Here is a 19,720-nt window from a genome sequence, read left to right as displayed (position 1 = left end):
TAAAATGTCCAGACACTGTCCTCAACAATGAACAAAGCACATACAGGTACCATATAGTTAGCTATAAAATGTCCAGACACTGTCCTCAACAATGAACAAAGCACATACAGGTACCATATAGTTAGCTATAAAATGTCCAGACACTGTCCTCAACAATGAACAAAGCACATACAGGTACCATATAGTTAGCTATAAAATGTCCAGACACTGTCCTCAACAATGAACAAAGCACATACAGGTACTATGTAAGATGCTATGATGCTAGGGTTAGTACTTCGCTTTTGTAGGCAATAAAAAGACGTTGTGTTGCTTTCAATTCTATAATTCAGATCCCATACAAGTTTGCGTTACAATAACGTTACGTCAACAATAGTAACGTTGGGTACGTTTGAACAAGGTCGTGAATCTTTGACACTCCGGGCGCCGAAAGTGAAATATAAATATAAATGAAATGAAAATTTGACTAAATTGAAGACATAAATCATAATGCATCACTTAACTTTAAAGTCTATGTATCATAAAAGAAAGAATTAATCACTGAATCACTTCAAAGTCCATTCACTAAATCAATTTGAATTTGAATCTCTTAATTAATCACTTTGAATTTGAACAGTCTATTTCGATCATAATTTGAAAAGTTATTTTGTCCACTCGTGAATCTTTTGTAGGGCATCTGACTTCGCCTGACGGAACATCTTGGGTCGTGTAACATCCTCCGGTTCAGATTCAATACAGTTCACTTCGATTGGGTATAATTTCGTGATTGGGCGGTTGGTGGTTCCGTTTTTAGTACGAAGTTTTACAGTTCTGATAAGATTATCCTCTCCTTTTACGAGTTCTTCGACAACGGCCAGTTTCCATGAATTTCTTAAAGTTTCGTCATGTATTTGAACAACATCACCAATAGCTATCGATTGTTCGTTATTTCCTACACTTCTGTGATGTTCCCGTAATGAGGTCAAATACTCATATTTCCATCGCTGTTGAAAGTGGTTTAGAATGTCTCTTTGTAATTGAACACGTTTGTTAAAGTTAATTGGTTCAAAATGTCCATTGTTTTCACTAGCTGGATACGGAAGTCGCGTAATTTTTCGACCATACAAAAGATGTGATGGTGTCAGTGGTTCTGGATCCGTAAGATCGGATGAAACATACGTTAGAGGTCTATCATTGAGAGTTGCTTCGATCTCTGTTAACACAGTTTGTAAAGTCTCTAAATCGACACAGTTACTTCCTAATACTTTCTTTAAACACATTTTCGTTAACCCAATCAACCGTTCATAGAAACCACCAAACCATGGAGCTTTCTTTGTAATAAATTTCCACTTTGTTCCTGTAGAGCTTAGACTTTCGCGCACTGAATTTGAGTTTGTAAGATGTTTGATTTCTCGACTGGCAGCTTCAAAAGTTAGTGCATTGTCAGATATTAGTAACTTCGGTAAGGATCTCCTGCTTGCGAATCTTCTGAAGGCTAACATAAATGTAGGTTCTGATAAGTTATTCACAAGTTCTAAATGAACAGCTCTCGTCGACGCACATGTAAACAAACATAAGTATACCTTTGATTTTGTATCATCTGTATTTCGCACATACATAGGACCAGCAAAGTCTACGCCTGTAACAGTAAACGGTATATCCTCGTGTAACCTCTCTTTGGGCAGTGGCGGTGGATCAGGTTGTTGGTAAGCATGCCCTGTTACTTTCCGACAGTTAACGCATTTTCTAAGAATAACTTTGACTCGTTGACGAATTCGAGGTATCCAGTATACTTGTCGCAAGTGTGTTACGGTAGAGTTGACGCCTTCATGTAAATGATTGATATGAGCATCCATAATAATGAGTGAAGTGAGTCCATGTAACGGAGGTAACAAGTATGGATGTTTAGCTGATTCCTCCAAAGGTGCATGTTGAATTCTCCCGCGGCAACGAAGTGCATTTTCTTCATCAAAGTACAAGTTCAATTGTCTTACAATAGACGGCTTAACTGTCACAGATTTGTTGAAATAATTAAACACTTCATGATATTCTGATTTCTGAACCGTTTGTATCCATGTCAATGTAGCATGCTGTATTTCATTAACGGTCAATTCCGACAATGTTCTATCACTCCGTGCTAACTTACAGTTTTGTATAAATCTCATCACATAGGCTGTAACACGTATTAATGTCTTCAAACTGCTATAACGTTCGATATCCATAATCTTATGTATGCCAAATTCTTGACGTTTCTGAGATGTGAGTAAGACGTGCTGTTTTTCTGAGGTTTCATTAGTGGGAATCTCCATTATATTCTCGTTTTCAACAATTTCGTTTCCGCTCCATGTTGGCCATTGTGTTTTGTCTGTTATCCACTCGGGTCCATGAAACCATAATCTGTTGTTTATGAATTTCGTTCCTGTTATGCCTCTAGTTAATAAATCTGCAGGATTTGCATCCGTCGGACAATAACGCCATTTTTGATTTTCATTTGACTCCTTAATTTCCTTGACTCTGTTTGCGACAAACTTTTTGAGTTGTTTTGTTGATTGAAGCCATTTCAAAACGATCTGACTGTCACACCAGAAGTTGATTTGTAAGTTTCCAATATGTAGATTTTGAATAAGATGTTTCGCAAGTCGAGCCCCTAAAAGGGCAGCCATCAGTTCAAGATTAGGTAGAGTGACACTTTTCAATGGGGCAACTCGATTCTTTGCCATTACTAATGCAGACTCCTTTTCTGTGACAAGATACGCACAGGTTCCATAAGCTAGTTGACTTGAATCTGTGAAAATATGTAATTCTGCTGTTTCAATGTCCGTTATTCCTGAACACTCAAAATAACATCTAGGAATCTCAATGTTCATTGCAAATTTTAGATCTTTGGTCAAATCACTCCATGTTGATTCGATTTCTTTTGGTACAGGGCAGTCCCATGCAAACTTTTCTTTCCACAACAATTGCATTAACATCTTTGTTCTGACGGTGACGGGGCTAAGCAGACCTAGCGGATCATAAATGTTTGAAGATTGTTTTAAGATCTCACGTTTTGTTATTATCCTTTCCGTTGTTGTATTTATGTTGTTTTGAAACGAGATTTGATCGTTGTTCACATTCCAACGAAGACCAAGAGTTTTGATGTTCGTATCTCTTTCTATGCATTTTTCAGATTGGGCTAAGCGTAGTAATTCTGTGCTATTTGACGTCCATGATCTCAAATTGAATCCTCCTCTTGCCAATAAATCTCGTGATTCTCTGTAGAATTTCAGCATTTCTTTCTCATCCCAGAAGCTTGACAAAACATTGTCAACATACAGGTCGTTTTTCAGTATCTCGGCTGTTTTACAAGAATTTGAGTTTGTAAGATGTTTGATTTCTCGACTGGCAGCTTCAAAAGTTAGTGCATTGTCAGATATTAAGGGTGGCATTCAAGATGTAAGGTGAGCATGTAGTTCCAAATAGAACGACTCTAAAACGGTAAGTTATCAGTGGACTGTCTGGGTCAGATGGATCACTCAACCAAAAAAATCTTGTGACGTCCCTATCTTCTTTATCCAGTTCGACATTCAAAAACGCTTTCTCTATGTCGGTAGTCACTGCGTGCTTGTGTAATCTGAATCTAGCTAAAATTCCCGTCAAATCGTTTAACATCGGCGGAACTGACATGAGACAATCGTTTAAACTAGCCTTGTGAGGTGATTCGTGACAACTACAATCATAGACTATACGTATAGGAGTCGTAGATGAGTCCTTTTTTACTGCATGGTGAGGAATGTAGTGAATTCTGTTTGACTGGTTTCCATTTTCTGTTACCCGCTCAATGAACCCTCGGCGTTTTTGGTCCTTAATTATGTCGCCATACATTTTCAGCATGTTGGTATCCTTTTTGAGTCTATCGATCATATTACAAGTTCTGCGTAAAGTGACATTATAGTTCGTAGGTAACTCATTGAAATCATTTCTCCATGGCAGTTTTGCGGTATAGCGATTATCTTGGTAAGTTATGCATTTTGTTTCGTATTCATCATTGAAGTCTTTCATGGTGGTTGTTTCTAATTCGTCTGCTTTGACACCAATAGATTCTAAATCCCAAAACTTTTCCAGGCTGCGTTCCTCTTGCTGATGTTGAATCAGTACATTAAACATTCCTGTTGATGATTGTTCTCCTGTAAAAGTATGCATCGGTCCTGACAACAAGTATCCTAAACGGGATTTTACGGCCGTTGGCCCATCTCCTCTGATCACGTGATCCTGCACAATACTCCAATAGTAGTCCGCTCCAATTAAAAGAGAAAGTTCAAATTTCCTATCCTCTGTGACTGGGTTAGCTAATCGTAATCCTTTGAGATATGGCAGTTTTGAAGCGATGACATTTGTAACATTACTGAGGGGTGCGGCAATGCGCGGTACTATCAGTACATCCATAGGAATAAATCCACCAGTTTCAATTTCTAAAGTAATCTGAGCCTTATCCATGTGTCTCACGTTCTGGTTGGCGTTTCCAAAAGTTGATAAACTAATTGTAGAATTTCCACAAGGTTTAAGTTGTAATTGTGCTGCTAAATCTTCTGAAATAAATGATTTCTGAGACCCTTCATCTAGTAAAATGTTAGACATCGCGCTCCGATCCTCGAACCATACAGGTGCTACTGCTGTCTTAAGAAGTATCTCGGTATGTGCCTGTGCTTGTGGTGTTGACGTGTAAAACGTTGACATAGGGTTACTTTCTTCTCCATTAACATTTACTGTATTGACGGCGGCGGCATCAGCGGGAGGTACAGGTGCTTGAGTTTCCTGATTACATAGAGCAGTGTGATGTCTCTTGTCACATTTACGACATTTATATCGTGATCTACACTCTGATATCTTATGTTTACCAAAACAATTGAAACAAAGTTGTTTTTTCTTGACTATTTCATAACGACTGGCATTATCTTTAATCTCTGAACAATCAACAGCTGAATGGGATTTGTTGCAAAATATGCATGGCTTGGGTTTATTCGATTCAGTGTTGTTCCTGGAGTTTGTGTGTACTCTATTGACTTGTCTATAAATTCCTTTCATTGTAGCCTTTGTTACAAACGATGCGGTAGGGGTTAAATTATGTGTGTTCATAGCGTGGCCAGCTTGTTGAGCGCGCAGCTCCTTACCTATAGCCTTCCGTAGTAAGTCTATGGTCCATGTACTTGTATCATGCTCTCTTGTCAATGTAGTTCTCAATTCCGATGGTAGTTTTCTAAAGATGATGGGTGTAAGTACTGTTCCAAAATTTGTTTGACACTGTCCTAGCGATTCTAGGCCTCTAATACTAGTTTCAACTTTGTCATAGAATGTTCTGAGACTGTTTAATGACATTGTGGGGTTTGGCAAATCGACTAGTTTTTGCATATGTGCATCAATAATGATTCCTTGTTGACCATATCGCGCTTGTAGTAATGAAATTGCTTGCTCATAGTTTGCGTGTGTAAGTGACAATCCCGATATGCAACTTTCCGCTTCTCCGTGAAGCTGGGCCTTCAAGTATGTGAAACGTTGTACGTTTGTCAATGATGGGTTTGTATGGACAGTAGTTTCGTACGATTCCCAGAAAGTTTGCCATAGAAGTAAATCTCCCGAAAAAGTCGGCAAATCTAGTTTTGGAAGTTTGTGATAGAACTTATAAGTTTCTTTTAATGGCGGATCTCTGTTGATCTCATATTCTCCTTGTGAGTTTGCACTTGTCGATGTTTGCATGTACTGATTTGTATTCTGATTGAAATTATTTGAAGATGAATGCGTTGTACTAGTATTTTGTACGATACTTGAGGTTAATTGACTCACCGAGTCCTGGGGTGTACTTGATCTCAACTCCAAATCACATTCTTTGTAGCGGCGAATATTAATGTCTATATGCTGATTAAATTCGTCTGCATCCAAAATTTCCTGTTCCACACTTTCTGCATCCAAGGAATCCAATATTTCAGCGTCTAGTTTCTGCAAAAGTTCATGTTTCCGTTCAAGGTTTTCAATGGCACTATGAATGTCCCGTCGGGTGATCTCTCCTTCGTTGATTTTCTCGTCAGTTTTGTGAATCTGTCTGGTTACGGCGCTTCTGTGGCCTCCTCTCACTGCTTTCAGCTTATCCATCGGTCACGGTACCAATATGTAAGATGCTATGATGCTAGGGTTAGTACTTCGCTTTTGTAGGCAATAAAAAGACGTTGTGTTGCTTTCAATTCTATAATTCAGATCCCATACAAGTTTGCGTTACAATAACGTTACGTCAACAATAGTAACGTTGGGTACGTTTGAACAAGGTCGTGAATCTTTGACAGGTACCATATAGTTAGCTATAAAATGTCCAGACACTGTCCTCAACAATGAACAAAGCACATACAGGTACCATATAGTTAGCTATAAAATGTCCAGACACTGTCCTCAACAATGAACAAAGCACATACAGGTACCATATAGTTAGCTATAAAATGTCCAGACACTGTCCTCAACAATGAACAAAGCACATACAGGTACCATATAGTTAGCTATAAAATGTCCAGACACTGTCCTCAACAATGAACAAAGCACATACAGGTACCATATAGTTAGCTATAAAATGTCCAGACACTGTCCTCAACAATGAACAAAGCACATACAGGTACCATATAGTTAGCTATAAAATGTCCAGACACTGTCCTCAACAATGAACAAAGCACATACAGGTACCATATAGTTAGCTATAAAATGTCCAGACACTGTCCTCAACAATGAACAAAGCACATACAGGTACCATATAGATAGCTATAAAATGTCCAGACACTGTCCTCAACAATGAACAAAGCACATACAGGTACCATATAGTTAGCTATAAAATGTCCAGACACTGTCCTCAACAATGAACAAAGCACATACAGGTACCATATAGTTAGCTATAAAATGTCCAGACACTGTCCTCAACAATGAACAAAGCACATACAGGTACCATATAGTTAGCTATAAAATGTCCAGACACTGTCCTCAACAATGAACAAAGCACATACAGGTACCATATAGTTAGCTATAAAATGTCCAGACACTGTCCTCAACAATGAACAAAGCACATACAGGTACCATATAGTTAGCTATAAAATGTCCAGACACTGTCCTCAACAATGAACAAAGCACATACAGGTACCATATAGTTAGCTATAAAATGTCCAGACACTGTCCTCAACAATGAACAAAGCACATACAGGTACCATATAGTTAGCTATAAAATGTCCAGACACTGTCCTCAACAATGAACAAAGCACATACAGGTACCATATAGTTAGCTATAAAATGTCCAGACACTGTCCTCAACAATGAACAAAGCACATACAGGTACCATATAGTTAGCTATAAAATGTCCAGACACTGTCCTCAACAATGAACAAAGCACATACAGGTACCATATAGTTAGCTATAAAATGTCCAGACACTGTCCTCAACAATGAACAAAGCACATACAGGTACCATATAGTTAGCTATAAAATGTCCAGACACTGTCCTCAACAATGAACAAAGCACATACAGGTACCATATAGTTAGCTATAAAATGTCCAGACACTGTCCTCAACAATGAACAAAGCACATACAGGTACCATATAGATAGCTATAAAATGTCCAGACACTGTCCTCAACAATGAACAAAGCACATACAGGTACCATATAGTTAGCTATAAAATGTCCAGACACTGTCCTCAACAATGAACAAAGCACATACAGGTACCATATAGTTAGCTATAAAATGTCCAGACACTGTCCTCAACAATGAACAAAGCACATACAGGTACCATATAGTTAGCTATAAAATGTCCAGACACTGTCCTCAACAATGAACAAAGCACATACAGGTACCATATAGTTAGCTATAAAATGTCCAGACACTGTCCTCAACAATGAACAAAGCACATACAGGTACCATATAGTTAGCTATAAAATGTCCAGACACTGTCCTCAACAATGAACAAAGCACATACAGGTACCATATAGTTAGCTATAAAATGTCCAGACACTGTCCTCAACAATGAACAAAGCACATACAGGTACCATATAGTTAGCTATAAAATGTCCAGACACTGTCCTCAACAATGAACAAAGCACATACAGGTACCATATAGATAGCTATAAAATGTCCAGACACTGTCCTCAACAATGAACAAAGCACATACAGGTACCATATAGTTAGCTATAAAATGTCCAGACACTGTCCTCAACAATGAACAAAGCACATACAGGTACCATATAGTTAGCTATAAAATGTCCAGACACTGTCCTCAACAATGAACAAAGCACATACAGGTACCATATAGTTAGCTATAAAATGTCCAGACACTGTCCTCAACAATGAACAAAGCACATACAGGTACCATATAGTTAGCTATAAAATGTCCAGACACTGTCCTCAACAATGAACAAAGCACATACAGGTACCATATAGTTAGCTATAAAATGTCCAGACACTGTCCTCAACAATGAACAAAGCACATACAGGTACCATATAGTTAGCTATAAAATGTCCAGACACTGTCCTCAACAATGAACAAAGCACATACAGGTACCATATAGTTAGCTATAAAATGTCCAGACACTGTCCTCAACAATGAACAAAGCACATACAGGTACCATATAGTTAGCTATAAAATGTCCAGACACTGTCCTCAACAATGAACAAAGCACATACAGGTACCATATAGTTAGCTATAAAATGTCCAGACACTGTCCTCAACAATGAACAAAGCACATACAGGTACCATATAGTTAGCTATAAAATGTCCAGACACTGTCCTCAACAATGAACAAAGCACATACAGGTACCATATAGATAGCTATAAAATGTCCAGACACTGTCCTCAACAATGAACAAAGCACATACAGGTACCATATAGTTAGCTATAAAATGTCCAGACATGACAAAATGTGAAACAATTTAAACAAGAAAACTAACGGCCGATATAGTCAAATTGATTTCTCTGCTTACTCTTATTATTCAAACAGATAATTTCATCATAAGAACCTTAACATTTCAACTTTGTATATGTAATACCATTCCTTGGAAGATCTGACTTTTCTCATGTTTTTTTTTTATTTGATCTCATATTCAGATATATTGTTTCTTTAAATAAAGCCATGTGTATGCATTTATCATCATTCAAAAGGAATTTCCTGTTATGGATATTTTCACAATTTTCAACCCCTTGTCAATTTCGTTTTGAATGATTTTTTTTTGGTTAATTGATTACTTTTGTCCTTTTTAAGATCATATTTCTTTAAACATGTTTATGAAGATATTATTACAATCACAGAGGGTTCAACTCGAATCAAGGTTGTTTTGGTAAAAATGATAATCATGATAAAAGGTTTGATTTAGTATGAGTTAAAGTAAAACAAACAACATGGGACCAACTAGATAGGTATAAAAAAAAAAGAAGATGTGGTATGATTGTCAATGAGACAACTGTCCACAAGAGACCAAAATGACACAGACATTAACAACTATAGGTTACCATATAGGGTTTATTGAACAGAGTTTTTCATTTGACATAAAAGCAATTTTAACCTTTTCTAATTATTTTCAGAAATGTGTAGGAGTATGTACTTCCCTGTAGAGATTATATTTTGGCTGTGACATTTCACTTCTCTAAACTTAGGAATTTGATTTAAGATTAATAGGATTTTGATGATACATGTACTTCACAAAAAAATAGGCCTCTGACTCTGATTTATTACTGGTCATCAACCCATACCATACAATACCATGCTGTTGTCCCTTGTATTTCTGTTTCAATTTACTGGACTCTGCTTATTTATTTCCACTACAAATTCAATGAAGTATATTATCATATGCTAAAATCTTTTGACTAAGACAACATCTTCATGGTCAAAGTCATACATTGTCCTCAATCTCAGAAACAGTGTAAAGACAATAACATTTTTCTGCTTTCTTAGACGTGTGGTAACCAAAAGGATACTGTTCAGTAGTATAAGTAGTGAGCCATTATAAACTCTAGTTTGTATCTCGGCAGCCACAAGTTGTCATATGTTTAAATTTGTTCTGGAATGTAATGTTGTGTGTGCCAGTTTGATTTTGTTTAACATTATTGAGTTGTTTGTTTGGCTAGAGAACATGTTAACATTGTCTAATGTTAGAACATGTTCATCCTGTGACTGGTAGTTATGACATGTTGTGTTGGTGTCTACATATGTAGGTGACAGGATACAGTGTGAACATTACCTGTTAGATTATCATACACTCTGTCACTGAATACTTGGCAGGATCTCACAGCTTGAATCTGTAACTTTGTAAGATTCTTACAGTTTTAAGGTCACGAAGTAGCAGATCTAGTTACAATATAACTCATTCAAAACTTTAACTATTCTCAGCAGTTTTAAACTTACAGGTTAAATCTATTAGTCTCACAATATGGTCCAATGGAATAATGTGTGCAGCCATCAGTTAATGTAACAGAGTACTTGTTTTGTTATTGGTAATTACATGAACAATTTCAAATTGAAAGGTCAAATGTCAAAGTATGATAGGATCATCTTCTTTAAGTTTCTAGCAATCCTTCAATTATCTGCACATTGTTGGTATGCAACAATAGATTTTCTAGGTAAATTTATGAATTCTCTTATGAATGGTTTCATGTTTTATCATGCCAGTGCCTTTGTATAGCTTTTTATGCAGTGTGGGTTTTGCTCATTGTTGTAGGCTGTACTGGGATCTGTAGTTTACATGATCCTTGTCCTTTGCTCATTGTTGTAGGCTGTACTGTGATCTGTAGTTTACATGATCCTTGTCCTTTGCTCATTGTTGTAGGCTGTACTGTGATCTGTAGTTTACATGATCCTTGTCCTTTGCTCATTGTTGTAGGCTGTACTGTGATCTGTTGTTTACATCATCCTTGTCCTTTGCTCATTGTTGTAGGCTGTACTGTCTGTGATCTGTAGTTTACATGATGCTTGTCCTTTGCTCATTGTTGTAGGCTGTAGTGTGATCTGTAGTTTACATGATCCTTGTCCTTTGCTCATTGTTGTAGGCTGTACTGTGATCTGTAGTTTACATGATCCTTTTCCTTTGCTCATTGTTGTAGGCTGTACTGTGATCTGTAGTTTACATGATCCTTGTCCTTTGCTCATTGTTGTAGGCTGTACTGTGATCTGTAGTTTACATGATCCTTGTCCTTTGCTCATTGTTGTAGGCTGTACTGTGATCTGTTGTTTACATGATCCTTGTCCTTTGCTCATTGTTGTAGGCTGTACTTTGATCTGTAGTTTACATGATCCTTGTCCTTTGCTCATTGTTGTAGGCTGTACTGTCTGTGATCTGTAGTTTACATGATCCTTGTCCTTTGCTCATTGTTGTAGGCTGTACTGTGATCTGTTGTTTACATCATCCTTGTCCTTTGCTCATTGTTGTAGGCTGTACTGTGATCTGTAGTTTACATGATCCTTGTCCTTTGCTCATTGTTGTAGGCTGTACTGTGATCTGTAGTTTACATGATCCTTGTCCTTTGTTCATTGTTGTAGGCTGTACTGTGATCTATAGTTTACATCATCCTTGTCCTTTGCTCATTGTTGTAGGCTGTACTGTGATCTGTAGTTTACATGATCCTTGTCCTTTGCTCATTGTTGTAGGCTGTACTGTGATCTGTAGTTTACATGATCCTTGTCCTTTGCTCATTGTTGTAGGCTGTACCGTGATCTGTTGTTTACATGATCCTTGTCCTTTGCTCATTGTTGTAGGCTGTACTGTGATCTGTAGTTTACATGATCCTTGTCCTTTGGTCTCATGTGAATAGTTGTCTTATGGCAATAATACCACATCTTTTAAATTTTTAAATTAACCAGGTCAACTGAAAATTAAATTTCAAAGACTTATCACTTTTCAATTATAGTGTTTTAATTTCATTCATGCTTTATTTATATCCTGTAATTAGTCTGTCATGTAATGGGACAGTGACTTAGTAGTATCAATCATACATGTGTCAGGTAGGGTGTTCATTAGGTATACCTCTGTCATTTATAACAGATATACCAAAGCATGGGAACTGGGGAGTAGATTGATCTTTAATTAAAGGTTACTAAACACAAATCTCTCATTTAATACAAGTAGTCAATAAGTTTGTGCTATTTAATTTGAAGTTACTCACAGATTATTGTCTCCTGTGCAATGTGTTGGGGGGACAAAGAAATACTGGGTGTCCATCCAGTCTTGATAGCACTTATTTTTAAAGAGTTTTGCTCTTGGAAATATTGATTATTTGGAAAATTGCATTGTTAATGCTCTCATATATTCAATTCATGCCAGAATTTTAAGAGACTATTATATCATTGTTTTACATCAGCAATGTCATTGACAATTCCAAAATAAGTTCTGGCCCATCCAGTCTTGTTAGCACTTTTTTTTAAAGAGTTGTGCTCTTGGAAATATTGATTATTTGGAAAATTGCATTGTTAATGCCAGAATTTTAAGAAACTTATATCATTGTTTTACATCAGCAATGTCATTGACACTTCCAAAATAAATTCTGATCGAAAAGTAATGCCCCTTTGAAATATTAGTTATGAAGGAAATCACATTGCATTTCTCTGAACTTCTGAAGCCTTCATTTCTCTAAGATTTCGATAAAAGCGTTGGTTTTATTTTAGTTATTGCCCTTGTACCTTTGATAGATAAGGTATGTGCAACAGGGGGAACTTTGGAACTCTGTTCTATTATTATCTTTGTCTTTGACTTTAAAACAAGCAAGTACCGGTAAGAAGGCGTTTGTCAATTAAATTTAGCGGAAGACATTCAAGAGTGAAGATCTTGCAAACCATTGGCCCTCTTTAGATTATTAGAAAACACATATCTTGTACTGAGTGTAAATAATTCTGAGTCTGCTTTATCCTTGCCAAAACAATGCTTAGGGACTTGCATCTTTGTGTTGATAAATCAAAATGACGGTTTATACTATAAAATTTCAGGGGTCTTGAATAAGTGTAAGGTCTCAATTGGACATGAATAATTCATTATTGTTTATATGTAAAGTTTACAGGTAAAATAGCCTAACCCTGATGGGACATATGATTAGTCAGATTTATAGATAAATGACAATTAAATCGCTACATGTATAAGGGTTAATTGACTGGAAAATAAATTAACATTTAATATTCAATCTACACATTGACATATGTTCTATGAATATATATTTAGGGTTTGGTCTATAATTTTCTTCTCTGATTCATAAAGGTTAATAATTTTATATAAGTCTGTGTAATTGTTCTATTGTCAGTGAACATTGTTTGTGTATTTTTTTTTTTACATTTCTGTTGATTTTAAATGTGTAATATATGCTTTGCTGGGTTTTTTTTAACTCCTGATTGGCATTTTGACATCGTTTAAGTGTAAAGTCTTGCTCAGAAATCTTAAGAGCCGGTCATGACAACTTAAGTTTTGATGTTCATGCTAAGATGTTCATTTAAAATCTAATTATATATTGGATTAGTTAATGATAGATTCAGTGACCAGGACGTAGGTGATAAATCAAGGAAATGATTTAAATGGTGTTATTCAAACTCTAATGAACGTTTTGCAAGGTCAGTTATTATCAAACTTTTGTTGTTACTTTGCATATGTCAACCTTTCGATTGTACATGAAAATTTGATGAGTTTTTGGTACACAATTTTAAAGAAATAATAGTAGTTGTAATATGCTCATCTAAACCATCTACTTTATATTGTTGATATTTATTTTTACTTTTTCTTCCTGTGCAGAATACATACATGATAAGAAAAAAATCACTATAAGGAAATTGTCTTTTTGTTAAAGAAATGATTATCTTGTCTTCATTACTGTAGATTCATTAATATTTGCATATTCGTGGATATTTGATTTCGCGGTTTCACCAATCTCCGTAAACAAAGCCTATTGAGTAAATGTATTCGCTGAACATTTGAATTCTTGGTTCACCTCTACTCACGAAAGTCATGAAAATTGGTATCCAACAAATAACAATGAATCCACAGTATATCATTTTCTGATTGTCAAGATGAGTTTATAACCATAGCTCAAGGAACATCAATAAAAAAGCCATGAAAACATTTTAAGGTGGTAATTTCTGATGTTAATGATGTTGAACAACTTTGACCCGCTTTTGTTTTTGTGAAAAGTTGAAGTTTGTAGAGATTCAATTTAAGCTGCAATTTTGGTAAAACATTTGAGTGATTGGTCTGATAAAAGGCTTAGTGTTCAGGGTAAGCACAGTAATAACTTGGAAAGTTTGTCTGTACAAGGAGATTTATTACAAGTTGTTTATTACATATACCTATCTTATGTTTGTTTAATGTTAAAAGTTAGTACACAATATTGACCTGTGAGATTATTGTTATTTTTCTGATATGAATTTTAAGGTTTATTACTGATTAAGTTTACTAATGGGGTTTTAGTGCATTGTGTAATTCAGAAAAAATAACCCAGTTTCTCATTAATGATAAAATGATTTGTGTCTGATGTGATGTTGATCTGATAAACAAGCTATATAATTTGGGTGGTAGATCTGTATTGATCAGCTGTATATCTGATCAGCTGTGTATCACAGTACACCTTAATTCTAGGTGGGATTTATATATCTGTTTCTGTGGAAAATGTTCACAATAGTAGTCAATAACAGATACTTATTTCTCTAATTAGAATTTTAGCAATTTTTGTAACTTTGTTGTGGAAAGATCATTTTTGTCCTTATTGTTTTTGCTGATTTAGTTGAGGAGTTATATATGGGTTTTGCACTTTTTTGGGAGTGTTAATAAAGTTCTGTAAAACCTATGCCTATTTATGAAAACTTACACTGGTACTTCAGTTATATGTATACAGTCTCTACTGTTTGGTTTGGTTACGAAAACTTTACTTTAAAGCATAATTTTTTGTCAACGATTAGATGAATTAGAATTATTTACTGTTAAACAGTACACACTATCTCAGACAGAAGTCAGATTTAGTACATTACGTTCGTGCAAGTAGCCCCAAGTACATCACGTTTTTCTCCATTCAATTTGTCATCATTTAATATTAAGACATATTCAGAAATCTGCAAGCTAACAAGAAACCAATGACATATAATGTCTGTGTCAGGTTCCTTGAAAAGTCCTTATTACAGAAATTAAAATACTAACAACTAACAGAAGTTGTTCAAATTCTCAAAGCCCTTTGGTGGCTGAGTAGTCAAATTAATTCAACTACTTAACCACTAACTTGCCTGTCAATACTGAGGAAGTCAGTATGAACCCTGCATGTGGCAGTTGCCTTTGACTCCATCCTTAATTGAGTGTGATTGCCGTCAGGTAGGTAGTTCTCTTCAGGGCACCCTGGCTTCCTCCACCAAGAAACTAGTGCTAAACACAAAAAAATGTATCGAAACTAAATATGAAATGTTAATCCATAATGTTCCCAATAATTTTCAAACAAGATTTTTCATTCTTAGACTTAGCATATTATATATGCATTGGTTCGTTTGTTGTTTTTGTGTTTCCTTTTTATCCAAGTCAGTTTGTTGGGGATTACATTTGTAATAAAAGGTACAATCAAAATCCAATGTTTACCTTTATGTTTATTAATGTGCTTTAATATTTATATTTTACAGAAAAACAAAAAAATGGTGAAGTTAAAACAGCCTCCTTAGGTCCAAATACACCACAACCAGAAAAAAGAAGTAAATTTTCTAGCTTTGGTAAAATATTTAAACCATGGAAATGGAAGCGAAAGAAGAAGAGTGAAAAGATAGAAAAAACTGCTGTTGGTAAGAGATATATTTACAGATGTATTAAGAAAAGTTTGATCAATTCACAAGTGTAATTGCCATTGTTGGTTAATACAGTTAAGATGTTGGTACTGACAACACTGCACTCAATAAAGGTGTATCTATTGTGCAAAACAGGGGGTCTTGGTGGCTGAGTGGTCCAAGTAGTTACTACTGTAATCACTAGCCAGTCAACACTGAGGTTGTGAGTTGGCACCCCACTTGTGCGGGTGCACTTGACTCCAATCTTAATTTACAATGGTTTTCTATATGGGCACTCCGGCTTCCTCCACCAATAAAAACTGACCACAACGTAATAGCCTAATCGGGTGCTTAAAAGTGGCGTTAAAAAACCAAAAATCAATCAATCAATTGTGCAAAACTTATTCTGGACTCAAAAAATTTACAGTGTTTGGACATCATTCATTTCATTTACTACAAACAAAAAGATGAATTTAGACTACGATCCCTTCACCAATATACTTACACCATTGTCTGTGATATAGAGTAGTGAAAATATATTACTGATTGCTTCCTTACACCATATTTTTGCTGATTTAGTAATAAGACACCTTCATAGCATATTTAAGACTTGACAATAGTACTGGCTCTTCAATATATTCAAATAGTTGAAAACCAAATCTAAGAACATGTTTAAGTCTTGGAAACATTTGCTATGATATCAAAGTGTTATAATTGGAAAGATTCAAAAAGCACTTGGTGCATGTTTCTAAAAGAGCTTCAGTTCAAATTGTGAAATTTGAGTCCTTGCTCACTTTTCAAATTGATCGTGTACATATATATTTTAATTTTTGCAAAGCCCCTTAGTATGCCCTTTAACATTTTCTTTAACTAACTCCAACAGTTGTCTTTTGATTTGAACTGAAAATTTAAGCTTACAATTGACTGTGAACCACAAATCTCCTTAGGACTTAAACAAGTTTTTATATAATTGCTTAATACAATGCATTAATATACATAATCAATATTGGTGCTGATAACTGTTTGCATTTTATCAATTTTATATGCAAAAATGTCAGGTGAGGCATACAAGCTTTTGGAGCCTCCAGCTTCATGGTAAACTAAAACTTCAAATAAACTTATGCATTAGCTGAGTGAGAGGAGGAAAAGGGCAGACATGTTTATTTGTCAAAATGAAAATTAATTTATAGATTGTCTTTATAAATGAAACTGAACAAATTTTCATATGTAAGAAATGTCATTTTCATGTATTTTATTCAATTTCAAATATGCTTGTCTACTGCATATATTTCATTTGACCTGAATGTTTGAACAAAACAGGAAATTAATTGATATTATATCATATTACCAATTTTATAATAGTTGTAGTAACAAGAGTAATTTTGAAATTGTTTTTTCTGTCTGTCAATATTAGAATGAAATACAATAAATTCTCCCCATACATTGTTATCCAATGCTTTCTGGAATTGATTTTAAGACTTTTGTTTCATGATGAGTGATTCAACAGTGAGTTATAACCTTAGTCACATCAATATTTTCATTCTGAATGGAATAAGTTGGCCCTTGGACATCACTGCATGTTATAATTGATCTATAATGTCCATTTAGATGTCATTGTCTTTAGCTGAATGTGTATTTCTTCTCTGTATCATATTCTGTATACTAAATCACTGTGTCACCAGATTAGTGGTAAGTGTGTCTCAAGAAAAAATACAAATTAATCACCATCTTTTATTTCCTTTCTTATAATTAACTGTGTCATAAATTGTTCTGTTGAAAATTGTGCTGACTCAACATATATTTTTCGAAGAATACTCTAAAGGGCCCTCAAAATAAGTCATTACTGAATTGTGTCAGTGTACAAAGTCTTGAACTTGTAAATTATCATTATACTTGACACATGATCCATTATTATATCTCATTGACACTGTGTGCTTTTAGTCAGTGTGAGGTCTTATATATTGTAGAGGCAGGCAAATCATTTCTATATTAGGTCAGGGTACAAAATTTTTGCCAGGGTACGAAATGGTTTTTGCCAAGATATGAAATGGGGGATATGAAAAAGTTAGGGTACTAAATGACTATAATTTGCATGAAGATATCTTAATGTCCAATTAACCTTCCAAGATTTATATTAAAGTTAGCACTGTTAAATAAATGTGTGCAACAATTAATAAAAAAAAAATATGTTAGTTTTTGGTTTTCCCTTGTTAGTCTTTTGTAGAAATCTTGAAAGCAGAAATGTAAAATTGGAAAGGATAGGAAATATTTTTCCAAGTTCCTGAATGGGTTTATTGATACAGTTGTGACAACCAATAGGATAGTTTACTAAAGTCAACATTTACACTAACAATTTGATGAATTAGTTATAAAAAGTTCAAGTATCATCTGATGGTTTGATTTTTGGCCCTATTTCAAATACTGAGATAAAAGATGTTGGCTAATTGACTAATTGTACATGAGTATGAGGAGAAAGCAACCCAATGACTGAAATACTCAAAAGAGGGCAACATATAGTATTCAACAATAGACAGGTGTTAAGGCCACGGTTTTTTAATTTGTTGGTTTACGGATTTTCCCCATGAAAAAGTCGGGTCGGTCGGTCGGGAAAAAAAAAGAAAAAAAATCATCTTTGAAGACAGAAAAATATGCAAAATCAATATATATTTCACCTTTCTAACAATATGTTTGTTATGCCATTTTATCATCATTTCTTAAATTTTAGTTCAATGAAATATTATTGCTCAGCTGTTATAAACATTGCATGACATTGTCTAATAAGTTACAGTAAAAAAAAGGGGGGTGCACGGACAAAGATGAAATTAAATCGTCATTTCAGAAACAAGAAAAATAGATTCGCGTAGCTCTTAATCAATTCCAGAAAACTTGGTGAATAATGATCTTCAAGCACGAAAACTGATAAAGAAAAAAAATGTAAAAACGTCGTACGAAAATAAGTTTCAACGCACGTGTCAAAAACCTAATAGACTCGTCCATTGGAAAAACGAGATTATCGGGTCAATCTGTTGTCTCGCATTCCCGTTTTTTATCCAAATGGACGATAATTTTTTTATTATCTATGAAACAAGAAAATTCCAAATGATTTGTTAATATTCAATACTTCAACTTGATGCCTTCAACCTATCCACATTTGGACAAGTCTATTTCTATGAGATGATGCATCTTACGGACTGATGACAAATAAGAGAAACAAACTTATTGTGTAATTGGTTTTAAACACAAGTTTCGTTCCGCAAAATTATTTGTGCAAACGACATTTCAAGGTCAGTTATTATGATAATTGATTTGTCTATATTTAAAAACGTAAACTGGAAGTTTTATTTTTTTCACAACAGCAAGTGTTATCAATTTTGTTAGTGATTAATGCATTTCATTTCATAAAAAAAAATTATTTTAATTATTTTTCAGGGATAATGCATTTCTTAGGGTCGGCGGGAATAAAAAAGCATGAAAAGTCAATTTTATTTTTATTCTGGAAATCGGCAAAATCGGGTCGGCGGATCCGTAAACCAACAAATTAAAAAATCCTGGCCTAATACACTATGACAAGCTCTAAATCATCCTGATCTACCAAAGTTGTCAATTCATTTAACAGAAATAAACAAAGATCAGCCATTACCACCCAATTCTTCAAATAATTAGAGATATTTAGATATGACATACAACAGCATCTGACAAGTATACCTTTGCTTCTGTTTCTAGGAGTAGTCTAGATCATTGTTACTTATTCTGGTATTTTGTCAAACCATCTGTTGCCAGTTTTTTGTATTCATTTTTCATTTCTATAAGCTACAGAAAGCCTACTTAGATTAAGATGCTACCAGTTAAAAAAAATATTAATAAGAGGTGGCAAGTATTTACAAAAGGTTACATGTTTCAAACATTATATAGCATGATATCATACAGTAAATATTGATACAGATCATTGAAGCAGGATGAACAACTCTTATTTTATACCATTTATTAT

The 19,720-nt window shown here is 34.9% G+C and overlaps 1 protein-coding gene across 10 annotated transcripts in view; it reads left to right on the top strand.

Moving 5' to 3' along the window:
* The window catches only part of LOC139491743 (phosphatase and actin regulator 1-like), a 70,700-nt gene that overhangs the window by 19,237 nt on the left and 31,743 nt on the right, over positions 1 to 19,720 (top strand). For 8 of the 10 annotated variants that reach the window (XM_071279586.1, XM_071279580.1, XM_071279593.1 and 5 more), the window contains one exon: positions 15,595 to 15,750. In XM_071279586.1, coding sequence (XP_071135687.1) covers positions 15,595 to 15,750 — 156 coding nt within the window. Of the gene's footprint in view, positions 1 to 13,229; positions 13,555 to 15,594; positions 15,751 to 19,720 lie in introns of those variants that run through there. The other 2 variants (XM_071279639.1, XM_071279647.1) reach the window with 2 other exon arrangements.

The sequence above is a fragment of the Mytilus edulis genome, chromosome 1 (genome assembly GCF_963676685.1).
Source record: "Mytilus edulis chromosome 1, xbMytEdul2.2, whole genome shotgun sequence".
In the NCBI taxonomy this organism is placed as follows: Eukaryota; Metazoa; Mollusca; class Bivalvia; order Mytilida; family Mytilidae; genus Mytilus; species Mytilus edulis.
This window is presented reverse-complemented; position numbering and strand designations above follow the sequence as displayed.